The sequence below is a fragment of the Lonchura striata genome, chromosome 8 (assembly GCF_050655825.1).
Source record: "Lonchura striata isolate lonStrDom1 chromosome 8, ASM5065582v1, whole genome shotgun sequence".
Taxonomy (NCBI): Eukaryota; Metazoa; Chordata; class Aves; order Passeriformes; family Estrildidae; genus Lonchura; species Lonchura striata.
In genome coordinates, this window is record NC_140710.1 from 4,411,201 (window position 1) to 4,423,670 (window position 12,470).

Below are 12,470 nucleotides of genomic sequence, written 5' to 3' on the forward strand. Positions count from 1 at the left end.
ATTTCCTGCTCAGTGGTTCTTCTCATTCAGAAGGAAAACTTTAAGGAAGGGCCAGTGTTGTAAGTCAGGTTTTAACTATTGTAAGTCAGGTTTTAAGTATTGTAAGTCAGGATTTAAGTGTTGTAAGCCAGGATTTAAGTGTCTCATACTTTAGGGGAGGTTCAATATGCTTCTGAATGTGTGTATTTGAATCAAGTCAAACAAGGTGTAGATTGTTAAAATCGGATGGAACTTGAATAAAGTTACTTTGTACCATAATGTGACTTTATCTGTATCCTAAAGAAAGAAAACTATAAACTTACCTGCCCATTTTGCTTATTCCTTTGCTGTCCTTTAATTTCTGAGTACAGTTCTTTTATCTCTGCTGTTTATGTTCTTTGCTTTTACTGCCTGTCCTCTTACTTTACTGTAGACAATTTTGGAAGAAGATGTAGAAGATCCTGTATACCAGGTAATTTCTGAAGCTGTATGGCCTTGGAGTTTCAGAAATGACTAGATACATGTTATCTAAAATTACAGCCAAAAACTTGAACAAGATGTTTTGAAATTTACTGAGAGAGGTCTTGGGAGAAACCTTTAAAACCTCCACAGGAAGTGGCATATTTAGAGATTAGGCTGTAAGTAATAGCATAATATATCTGTATAGAATGAAATATTTCTGTTGGAGTATAGAAATATTAGATGAAATATGTCATTAATGGTACCTAAATGTGGCTTGTGTATCCAGATTTTAAGTTTCAAAATGAGATTTTTCATAATTTTTTAATACAAACTCAACTGAAAAGGGAGCTACTCTGAGAATTAGGGAAGGTGACGTCTTGTCCTCACAGTACTAAGTTGACAATTTGTTTTTGTTTTCTGTGTAGACAGAGTTTAATTCAGAGGGTGAATATTTGGAAAAAAAAAAAAAAACCACAAAAAAACCTAACAGTAGCTTTGATGCTGTAACACACTCCCTTGTTGGCGTTTGAGCTATGATTTAATAATAGATCTGAAATTTAAGTCTTGCTCCATCCAAGAAAAATGTCTGGGAGCAAAGATGATTATCAGAAATGTGTCAATATATTCATGTCCAATACCCTGCTGAGTGTGAAGAAGGAAAAGATGTAATTTCATTCTTGTGTTTTTGTGCTGAAACAAAATATGTGATAGTTTACTTTTTTTTTTTTCCTGGGGATTTTGTGTTCTTCCACTTAGGCATATCAGTGGGAGTCACACTGAAAGGATCCAATTCAACCATTAGTGAATATTGAACAGTGCCTAAGGTGCAGCAAGAAAGATGATAAGAGTCAGGATGCCGTAAATTACTGTTCAGCTATTATAATGTCAGGAGTTTTGTGCTGTACTCTTCACAATAAAGCAAGAACCTGAAAATGAAAAAGTGTTGTGCCAGCCTTTTGCCGTGTGGCCTGTTCCACGCACACCAGCCCGTACTCCCAGCTTGGATTTAGCACTTTTATTCATAGATAATAAATATACGTGGAAATAATTGCCATTATGTAAAAGAGGCAAAATTCACGTTGCCTTCAGAAAATTAATATTGGGCCACAGGCAGTCTCCCTGGCGAGGAAGAATTAGGGAGTTGCTCTAATGATCATTAAGAGGAGATTTAGGACTGTTCATGAAATATGAAACAACCTTTCCTGGTGCTTCCCAACAAACCAGTTGTCCTGCTGCCAACCTGTGCTTTGAAGTTGTTTCTTTAAATGCCTGCCTTTGTTTTGACGTGGAATTCCAAACGGCCTTTTTCCCTTCTGTTTCATCTCTGACTGTCCCTCTCTGGCGCTGGTGCCTTAGTACATTGTGTTTGAGGCTGGACACGAGCCCATCCGTGAGCCTGAAACGGAGGAAAACATTTATCAGGTATAAAACCTCTCCCCTCGCTGTTCCCATCGCAACGAGCGCAGAGCGTTTGGTGGGAGTGCATTTCATACATCGCTCGCTTTTACTTTCCATCCATCACCAAAACTGTCTTGGCATCTCATTCTGGTGACATTATCTGCCCAGTCACAATGTGATTTTTCTGTTGTTTGTCATATCAGCTTCTGCGGATTGATATTAACTTTGTCAACTCACAAACTTTTGAGTACACCATATGAGGTGATAAATGGAGATTCTCTTTTTTTTTGCTGTTAATTTTTTGAAATTTTTTTACACCTATTCCGAGAAACATGCTGAAGATGTTTTGTTGGCAGGCCATCCAAGCAATTCCTAGAAATTTCAGTGGTGCTGCTCTTGTTTCTGTCTAACCAAGGAAATCACTGAGCAAAACCTCAGAGCTCTCAAGGGATATTCTCCCAAACCAGGGAAACTATTTTCAGAGTGCATATGTTATGTTAAAGCCCAAGCTTCTCATTCTTCACACTGACAAAAAACTGCATTGAAAGCAATATAAAATAATCTTTTGTCGTTCAATTTATCCTCAAGGGTTCAGTACGAGGTTTATTAAAATATAATGTAATTCATTTTGTATCACATACTAGAGGCAAATCTGAGAATAGACAGAGATCCTTGTGCGCTGTGAGGAAATTGTGATTTGAGGAAATCGTTCAGTGTGGAGGGGAAGGAGTTTCAAGCAGTGATTAAGCATTTCATCCAGCTGGACTAGAGGTTGATCTCCTTATAGGAAAAGATTGTAAGGTAGGCAGGAGCGAGGATAGAACAAAAAGGAAAAAACAAAGGAAAATAATTAAGTAATGAGGAAATGCAGGAAGATAATGGAAAAAATGATAGGCTAGTGTAGCTGTAAGCTAAAATAAAAAGGAGCTGAGTGGGAAAGGGAAATGCAAGTTAAACATTAGAAAATGACATCTTATAGATGCCATCAGAGAGTCATTAATATGAGATTCATTTAATTTCTCCCTGCTGCTCCCTTGGTACCATGCACATTCAAAAATGCAGCTTCTTGCATCTCTGGACCAAGACATGCAAAACTCTCACTCAAGGTGAGAGTCTGCCTAAGGCTGAACATTTTCAGTGCTGAAAGTTTGACTATTCTCAGCAAATGTTAAAAAAATTGCTAGTCTAGTTGTCAGGTTTGTGCTAGAAACAAGGATCCCATGAGAACTAGATTTGAGGGGAAAAATGGTGATTGTTCATCAAAGTGTGGAGCTTTTAGTGACACTTCAAAGAATTACTGGTGGAAGGAGGCAAAATGGGTCTGTTGCTCTCAGTGTTTGTAGATCTTCCAGCAATCCTTGGTGGGTAGGGAAGAAGTTGGAACTGTGTTCTGAGGAATAGCCCAGAAGACTGCAGGACTCCTTGGAGAGTTTCTTTTCCATAAAATGGAAATAGAAGGTGAAAAGCTGGTAGTGAGGCCATGTCTCAGCTCAAGGTACTGCTCTTGCAGTCCTCCAAGTCACCAGAGAGTTGCTCAAGGTTTTATTTGGCAGCATCTGGATGCGATGAAGTGTTTCCTCCCACAGTGGTCACAGAAGACACCTGTGATTAATGTCCCATACTCTGCATCTTCACAGTCTAGCATTCTCCTCTGTGTTTACTTCAGGCACTGCACTACCTGAGTACAGCAAATGCTGGGGAGTTAGGAGTCATTTTTTGGTCTCTGTAATTGATGGGTCCCAGACTGGTCCATAGCCACGAGCTTCCCAGCTCCCACAGCTTCCTGAGCTCTTGGCTTCCACAAACATGGGTCTCCATGCCTTAGATTTTACACTCATATCACTGAAAATTATTTCTCTTACAAGATCTTGGTAGTCTCAGAACCATCAGGCTACTGTTAAAAACAAAATTGAGAAAGACCCTGTTTTATATTTTTTGTGCTTTAGGTTGATTGGTTGAGTTTTCTTTTTTTTTTTCTCTTTTAAATTTGATGTATATTTGTGGCAGCTTCTATGATTTACTGTGAAGCCTTTCCCATAGCAGACATTGCTAAACATATATCTGCTCAGTAACCTCACACAGCCTTGCTTCAGCCTCACCAAACCTTTCTGCTGGTGCTGCTCTGGCTTTTCATTTGCTGGCATGCAACAAATTCACTTCTCTCTTGGTGGAAGAGATTCCCACCTCGTGGGGAATTGCAGATGAAAGATAATGTGCAGAAAGTGACAATTTCTATTTCTTTTTAGCATAATAGAGGTCACAACTTTCTTTTTAAGCATTCTTTCTCTGTCTGTCACCTTTCTTTGATACATTACCCCAAAGAGTGTCTGTGTCTGCTCTTCTAATATTATCTATGTATGTTGCTGTAATTTGTTAGGCAAGGAGTCAATCACTGAGCACATACCAGCCCTCAGGTTGCTTAACAGCAGCTCCTCTGCTGCCTGGTGCTCTGGAGAGGCGGAGATGGGATTTTGGGAGGTGGTTTGGTGTTTGTGTGGCAGCCCTGGTCTCTGTGGGAGAGGCAAGTTGTGCTCCGTGAGGAGCTGACAATCTGAGATTGGGGTTTTAGGATTGTGATGCTTTTATTGCTGCAAGATGCAAAGGCATCCAGATGGTTCACAGCCTGTCACAGAGACAGAGCTGACAGCAGAAATAGTGCTGGTACCTCTTTCTGGTGCTGCTAATCAAAGGAAAAACAGCAATTCCTTGCAGCCCCCAGAGTAAGCAGAGATGCAAACAAATGTGGTGGTGCACAGCAAGAAAAGGCAGCAGGTCAGGGAGCACTGAGTTGGGAGGGAGAAATGGTTTTCAGGAGAGTTCCTCTGTCTTCATATGAGATGCAAGGAGCTCTTTGAGTATAAATTGGAGTAGAAAAAGGGGGATTGACAATGCAGGGAAATGCACTGTCAGATCTAGATGTAGGTGCAAATTGGGATGACTTCCTAGAAAGGTTGGAAGGAGGAAGAGGAGAATGGGTGACAGGGAAAGATTTTGGAGAAAACAGAAAAAAATGCACACTAATGAAAGTTTAGAAACAGTTTATCTTTCCATATTTCCCCTCCTTCTGTGAAGACCCAGCTTTGCAGTGACTTCCTAAATTGACCATTCCTGGTTCCTGCTCTCACACTGGCACCTCCAGCTCTCTCTTTCCAGACTCTTACTGCCATGGCACTGAATTTTTACCAGTTTCACATATTTAAATGTGATACTGGCTTTGCTGGAAGTGGCCAGAGAAAACCAAGGATGGGAATAGAAGAGCTCTTCCACAAAGTTCATTCAGTTTCTCTGAGAGTTCCTGACCAGCTCTTCAATGTGCACGGAGTTCAAACCACAGAGTTTCTTGTGAGGGCTGTGATGGGGTGAAAGAACAGTAGGGACAACAGTACAGAGAGGCTTTTATACAGAATATTATACGGAATAATAAATGATAGCATATCTCAATGAATAAGTAACATTTCTTCAGCTTCCCCTAGACCAGTCTGAGTTTGATATCAGAACCTTAAGATACTTGTCTTTGAAAACAGAAAGATCATAATTTTATAATATTTGCAATATCATCTCTTGACCTGTGAGGTTTCATTGCTGTCTGAAGTGTAACTTCTGTACTCAGAATGCCTTGTTTGGTGGAAGAGCACCACTGATTAGAACAGGTTATTGTCCTTTTTACTTTTGTCATTTTCAATGGACACCTACTGCTTCCAGGGAGGAAAGGAAATATAATCAGAAATTATAAATATGCAAACAAGTGGTCCTTGGGCAAGCACAGCCCAGTACAACAAAGCAGCTGAGTCTGCATGAGCAGGTTATAAATCCCCCGGGTATAAATCATGACTGATGGCTCAACTAAAGGCTCACACAAAGTTTTAAGTGCATTGTCCCCTGCCCATCTCTCCTGTGTCAGGCTTCAGGAGGCTGTAATTCCTTAGGAAAATTGGAGCGTTATAACCAAGTATTTCATAGAGCAGCCACAAGGCCCCATCACTGCACTATTGGGACTCTTCTTAGATGATTAAATTAATTGTGAGGAAGAAATCTGACACAAGGTAAAACATCTCTTACCCTCACCTTGGTAACTCTGCTCTGTGTCTCTTCATCTGGGGAGATGATGCACTCACCTGACCATAACTTCCATTGCACATCTCTAACCCCCAAGTTAAAGGAAAAAACAACCATTTAAGTAGGAAGGAGCTCCAAGTACACCTGGACTTCATGGAACCAGAATGATCTGAGAATGGGAATCTCCTTTCTGAACACTGCTGGGCTGTCGAAAATTCAGATAGGTGTTTTATTTCTTCAGTATTTTCTCCATTAATGGTCCTACTTGGATAAGAAGGGAATCATCCTCAATTTCATTAGCATTAAAAATTAGTATTAAATAAACTACTCATTTAGGTACACCCTGTGCATAAATAGCAGTTGCTCTTCACAGTTTTTCATCCAATCTGCTTTTGTAGTGACCTCAGTTTTCCTTTGCTGTTTCAGGTTCCTACCAGCCAAAAGAAAGAAGGTGTTTATGATGTGCCAAAAAGTCAACCTGTAAGTGTAAGTATCTCCCCCACTTATACACAGTAAAGGAAGTGAGGTTTTTAGCTTCTGTGGCTTTTATTACTGTCTGTAACACTTGATACATTCATCATGGTGTGATTTTCGTCAGTGATACGTTATGGGCTGGTGCGGACTGTGGTGTCACTTACATCCATCTCATTCATTGCTTGAATCTCCTTTCTGTCTTTTCTAACTCATTTTTAGGCAAGTCACCATTTGTAAATGTGTTATTTGTGGTTAGGGGTTGACAGTAAGCCTTCTGCCTGTTAATGCTTGAGGTGCTGCCTGGTTTTGAAGGGTTCCTCTGGTACCCAAATGTCTATTATTTCTGTAGTACTCCAAGTATGCTGGAAACTAAGCTTAATTCAGCTGAATTTTTTCTGTGCTCTGCCTTGTGTGTCCAGGAAAATATAAAAAAAATAGGGGTAATATGCTGTTGTAGCTAAAAAACACCACTTCCATTCTGTGTATTGGCGTTTTGAAAAGGTGAAGCATTTCTTCCCAAAATGTGTAAAGAATGGTAACAAGTGATGGGGAGAAGTGACAGATGCCTTAGAACAAGGTGTGGGTTTGCTGAAGGATGGGTTATGCTGTTCAATATAAATTTGTGCTATAAATGCCTCAAGAAATAGGATTGCTTTGGCTACACAAAAAATTAGTATTTCTGAGGATCTGTGTGAGAGTGGAGAAAAACTAAGGAAAAGAATTTCAGTGTAATATAAGCATGGGGAAGATGCCTGTGTTCACGAGGAGACTTTGTACCAGGATGTGGTGACTTGCACAGCGACCAAGATGTGGAATAAAAAAATTAAAAATGCTGTAGAGGGGCTGGATGGGGACCTGGACTGTGACTTCTGGGCTTTGCACAACCCAACAAAAAAACCCTGCCAGAAGTATTTCACCATAGGCCAGCAGGAGATGGGAGGCATCTTAATGTTGCCTGCAAAAATCTGGTGAAATAACTCACATTGCATCACTGATTGAGGTATTTGTGGGTATAGAGCAGCTGTTGATTTTTCACTTACTTTTTGTGTAGTTTTTCATTTACTTCAGTGGTACAATTTCTCTGCTGTGCTTTTCCTATGACTCTTTTATTATCCCTTCAGTGATGCTTCAATTTCACTCAGGGTACAGTGTGTAATTTAGGTTGTTGTAGTGAGACTGGGTGTGCAGTACTTGTAATAATTTGCAGACAGTCTGGTACTCCTCTGTCCTGTAAATAACAGATGTGAGATATAGGACTCATGGAACCTACTCTGTAATCATCAAATACATTTAATCTGCCATCTCCATCAGGCTAGGTGCACCTTTTTTTTTTCTTTCTTTTTTATTTTTTTTTTTTTTGCTAGTTCATGGTTAAATTTAAAGGGATTAAAGCTTTTTCTCTAATCAACTTCTGTGCATTAATTAATGAAGAACAGGAGAAGAGGAGAAAAGAGATAGCTGAGATCCTGTTTCACCTTTTTATATTAGTATGTATTAAAAGAAAAAGAGCAATAGCTCTTAAAATTAGCAATTTAATATTCCACTGCCCATCTGATTTATTGCTCACCCTTCCACATGTGAGACTCTCTGTCATTGAGACACTTGCCATAATTTTGTTTTCAATTTATAGCTGTCATTATTATATAAACCTCTAAAATTCAATCTGAGGGCAAATAATCAAGCTCATGTACCTGGTTTAAACATGTAAGGACACTTCTTTTATTGGGAGGTCTTGCTTTCAGTAATTTCATAATGGATGAATGAAGTGAGAAACTTCTTTGTGGCTCCTGATGGGTTTCAGGCACCGTGAATTCTCTCTGCTGATGATACATTCAGCTCTTTATAGCAGTGCATCAAGTTTTGGTTGAATTCAGATTGAATTGCCCACAGTCCCTGGACAGAGGTGGAGTTTCCATCTTGGGATTGTTTTCCTCTGGTGTGTTCCCAGGCAGGTTTAGTGTCTGAACTGGAAAGTGAGGGATATTGAAGCAGTCATCCCTCTGTTCTCCAGCCTTGTCTCTGTGTATCCAGTGGAGAGAATTGGCCACTTCTCAGGTGGGATTGGCCTTGCTCCAGTGGGAGAAGTCCCTGCCTATGGAAGGGGGTTGGTATGAAATGATCTTCAAGGCCCCTTCCAACCCAAACCATTCAGTAATTCTCTGATTCTGTGAGGTTCCTCCTGTCTGTGTGACATGTCCCTCTCAGATGGAAACAAAGATACATCTGCACGTGGTTCTTTTGTGGCTGCAGATGAATTTTAATGACCTGCAGCTATGATGGCTTCTGAACTTTGGGCTTAGGTGGTGTAAGATCCACCACAGTGTATAGGCTTGAGGGCAGAATCCCCATTTCAGAGGCTGCTTTGAAACTGGACAGTGTAATTCAGTAAAGATTTTCAGTAAGATACAGCTTCCGAAGGCACCAGAACCATTTGGGCAAATATTTCTCCATGCATATGGGATCCCACTGAGGCAGGAGGTGTGAAGCATCTCCCTGGTGGTGCCAGGGAGGAGCAGGAGAGTTCAAAATTGTGTATTCATGTACTTAACAATGCTGTGCCATGGTGTGAGGCCATTTGTCAGCGGGTGTCAAAGTGCTTTATAGCCTGGCTCCTCATGATCTCTGATATCAAATAATGTAAATACAGAGCCAATGAGGCAGAAAGGAATGAGCCTCACATCCCAGGATTGGAACGGACCCACTGAACTCAATTATCAGCAGTGGCTGCTTGCCAAGTCACTGCTCTGACATTGGGATGGAAAGATTGCTTACTCAATGGAATTCTTGTGCTTCCCCACCTCTCTGCTGCATCCCTTCCCAGCAAATACTGCTCTCCCATGGTTTTCCTCTGCTGGGTGTGCAGCTGAGCTCCAGACACACTCTTTCCCTGGAATTCAGTTCCCTCCCAATACCTCTTCCTTCCTCTGTATTAACTCACACTTCATGATTCGTTATTATTTTCTCTCTGCTCTGTCCTTGGACCAATTCTCCCATTCCCCATTCACTGAGAGTAGACATCAAGACAAAGAAAACAGGCTTACCCTAAATTCTTCTGTTAAGTGGTGCATGCTCCACTTAGAAATTCTAGTTCTGTGTGTGAAATTAACTGTTCTAAAAAAATGAAAATGTTTAATGATCTCTTTTTGTCATAATTTCCCTTCGTCTCCCCATTAAACATCCACATCAAGTTCTACCTGTCACGGTGTTTTCAGTAATGAGAATCAGACTGTAAAATACCCTTCACAGAGACTGTCAGTCACGTCACAATAAAACCTTCTCATCAAAATGTCTAAAATATCTGCTTAACAATTTTGTGAAGGCTTTCAAACAACTCATCTCGCTGCTGTGTAAAGATGCAAGGCATCAGAGGTGGTGCCTTGCAATGCAGGCATTTGGCTGGTGCCAGCTGCGTGGGGAATATCCAACCAGGCTGGAACAGAAGGGACAAATTCCAGTCTCTAAGGACACGGTGTGGGAGGAGCAGATGAAGCTGGACCTGAGCACACTGGGGTTTAGAAGGCACAAGAGCTGCCTGGTGGTTCTGGTGTGTTTGGGAAGGCTCAGCTGTGATTCTGGCTGGGATTGCAGTGCCATTCCCACGTCTGGCTTCTCCTGAAGTTTGCATCAGTGGCTTTGCGGGAACAACTTGCAGGCTGGTGATGTTGACTTCAGCCTCCACAGTCAGGCTGCCAGGATCAGATTCTCAGAGATGAGGAGAAAGGGATTGCACAGTCCTGGTCTCTGGCCATCTGTGCTGGGAAAACTTCCAGTTTTATTTACATTTGCTGAAACCTGTGTTCAAATGTCCTGACTTAGTCACACCCAGTTAAAACCCCATGAGGTTTAATAGTGCAGTGTGGGACGTGCATTTTTAGCAGGTACAGCTACTTGTTGCAAAACTGGGAAATATATTAGTTTGTTGGGAGAATGTCTTGTGGCTTGGGTTGATGATTTGGTTGAGCCTTTGTTTTTTAGCCAGAATCATAGAATGGAAATCATAAAATGATTTGGATTGGAAGGAATCTTAAAGATCTTCTGTTTCAGCCCCCTGCCATGCACAGGGACACCTTTCACTAGACCAGGTTGCTCCAAGCCCCATCCAACCATTTTTAGGGGGTTTTTTTTGAGCTATCTTTTATGGGATATTTTCTGGTTTATTCTTTAATGAAAACTTCAATGGAGGTTTCAAACAGGAAGCAGAAGCCAGGTCGTCCTCTCTAATCTTTCCAGTTTATAACATCATCAACTTAAAGTGATGAAGTTTCTTCATGTGTGTTAAGTAAATGGTTTATATGTAATCTAACACTTGAGCTCAAAGTTAAAGGCATTTTAAACAAAACTTGAAAAATTGTTTTTGCACTACCAGGTAAAGCAACACAATTCAGAAAGCTGCTAACCTGGATTCAGAGTCTTGATTTCCAGCAATCAGGAGGGGCTGGATGTTAGAATTAATCCATTGTTAATGTATAGACAAGTAGAGATAAAGATCCTTCTGAGCATTGAAAATCTGCCCATGCAAACTTCATGTTTCAGACCATCCCTGATTTTATATCTGGCATGTCAAATAGCAGGTTTTAATAGTGAAGGAATGCTGTTTCACAGACAGGAATAAAATGTCCTAATTTAATCGTTCTTTTACACCATATGGATATTGTGGGCCTCATTTTAAGCTGATTTTAACCTGTAGGAGTTGTCCTGCTAGCAGGTTTTCCATCCTGCGTGGGTAATACCATCCCCCCAATATGATCCTAAACCCTGCTCCACCAGCAGAATGATTACATGCTGTCAAAGCTTTGAATTCACTTCTCATGCCATCCTTTAGGATTTTGGGACATAATCACATCATGTGGGGAAGCTGAAATGCAGCAGTGCTGCCCATGGTCAGTTTGTAACTGTTCTCTCTCTGTGCTGTTCAAACAGCAAGAAGAAAAAACAAAATTAAAAAACCCCAAAGATGCAGGCTTTGCCTCAGTGACAGAGTTTTCTTGATGGATATGGGGCACATGGGTGCTGCCATGCTTGGATTTGTGGTTTTAATCCAGAACTTGGGCAATATAAATTAATGGTAAACATTTCAGTGGTCCCTCACAGTTACGCATGTGTATTAAAGGCTTCATGTGTATTTGCATTCCTAAACTTCCCTGGGTGCCTAGGTGCTTTTTTTGGGTAATATTCTGCACCTTTTGATATTCTTCAAAGTGGAGAAAATAGTGTAATTGAACCATAAATGGACCTCATTGATTGTGGCACAAAACCCATGCAGATTTTTTCTGGAAGAAGCTGATACATTAAATTGACAGCGTACCTTGTGTTGATTCACTACTTTTGGATTTGTTCAGAGCCTTACAGCTCAGAGTAATTTGCTAAAATGTTTATTTACAACCAGCTTTCTAAGTAGTGAAGTTTGCAGCTTTACCTGATCTGCATCACTTTATGCCTGAAATTGCATCATTTGCACAATGTGGGGTTGAATCTTTGCAGGTTCATTGGGTGCTACCCTACATTATTTGATACAGAAATACACAGGTTTTGGCTTTTTTGCCTGCTGAAACTCATGGGTTTTCAAAGTTTGGAAAGCACCATGATGAAGAAGGTATTTAGTAATGAAGATAGAAATAACTTATTTCTGAAGTTTGGTCGAGTTGCAATCACCTGTTGTTTTGAAAAGCAATAGATATACATGTCAAAGAGTGCCTTGCAAGGATTTTAAGTAATAAATATGAGGTTGTGCCTTATTCCTTTCCTGTTAACTTTATTCCCTGCAAGCATCCTGGCTCAGTCCAGAAGTGGAGTTTGGCTCCCACATGGAAGTCTGGGTTCTCATCATCTCTTGTGTCTCCCACAGTTAAAGGAAGCCACCCCTTGTCCCCAGGCTGTGATCCTGACATTAAAGGACTCAACTTTCCCTGTCCTGGGACCTTGGCACCAGCAGCCTCAGTGCCTGGGAAGTTTGATTATCTTGGGAATGTGTAGCCTGGGAGCAGTGTGGGCCTGGCTTCAAGCTGGAGTCACTCTGGAGGTCTCTTGATTTATTAGAGTCTGTCAGAGAAAAGTGATAATTGAAGCATTTTAAATAGCATTTCCTATAAGAGTAAATACCC

The 12,470-nt window shown here is 40.8% G+C and overlaps 1 protein-coding gene across 35 annotated transcripts in view; it reads left to right on the forward strand.

Annotated features, from left to right (window-relative positions):
• The window catches only part of DAB1 (DAB adaptor protein 1), a 418,779-nt gene that overhangs the window by 383,097 nt on the left and 23,212 nt on the right, over nucleotides 1-12,470 (forward strand). For 18 of the 35 annotated variants that reach the window (XM_085586179.1, XM_085586176.1, XM_085586177.1 and 15 more), the window contains 3 exons: nucleotides 413-451; nucleotides 1,798-1,863; nucleotides 6,322-6,381. In XM_085586179.1, the coding sequence (XP_085442305.1) occupies nucleotides 413-451; nucleotides 1,798-1,863; nucleotides 6,322-6,381 (165 nt within the window). The remainder of the gene's footprint in view (nucleotides 1-412; nucleotides 452-1,797; nucleotides 1,864-6,321; nucleotides 6,382-12,470) is intronic. The other 17 variants (XM_085586187.1, XM_077785335.2, XM_085586191.1 and 14 more) reach the window with 3 other exon arrangements.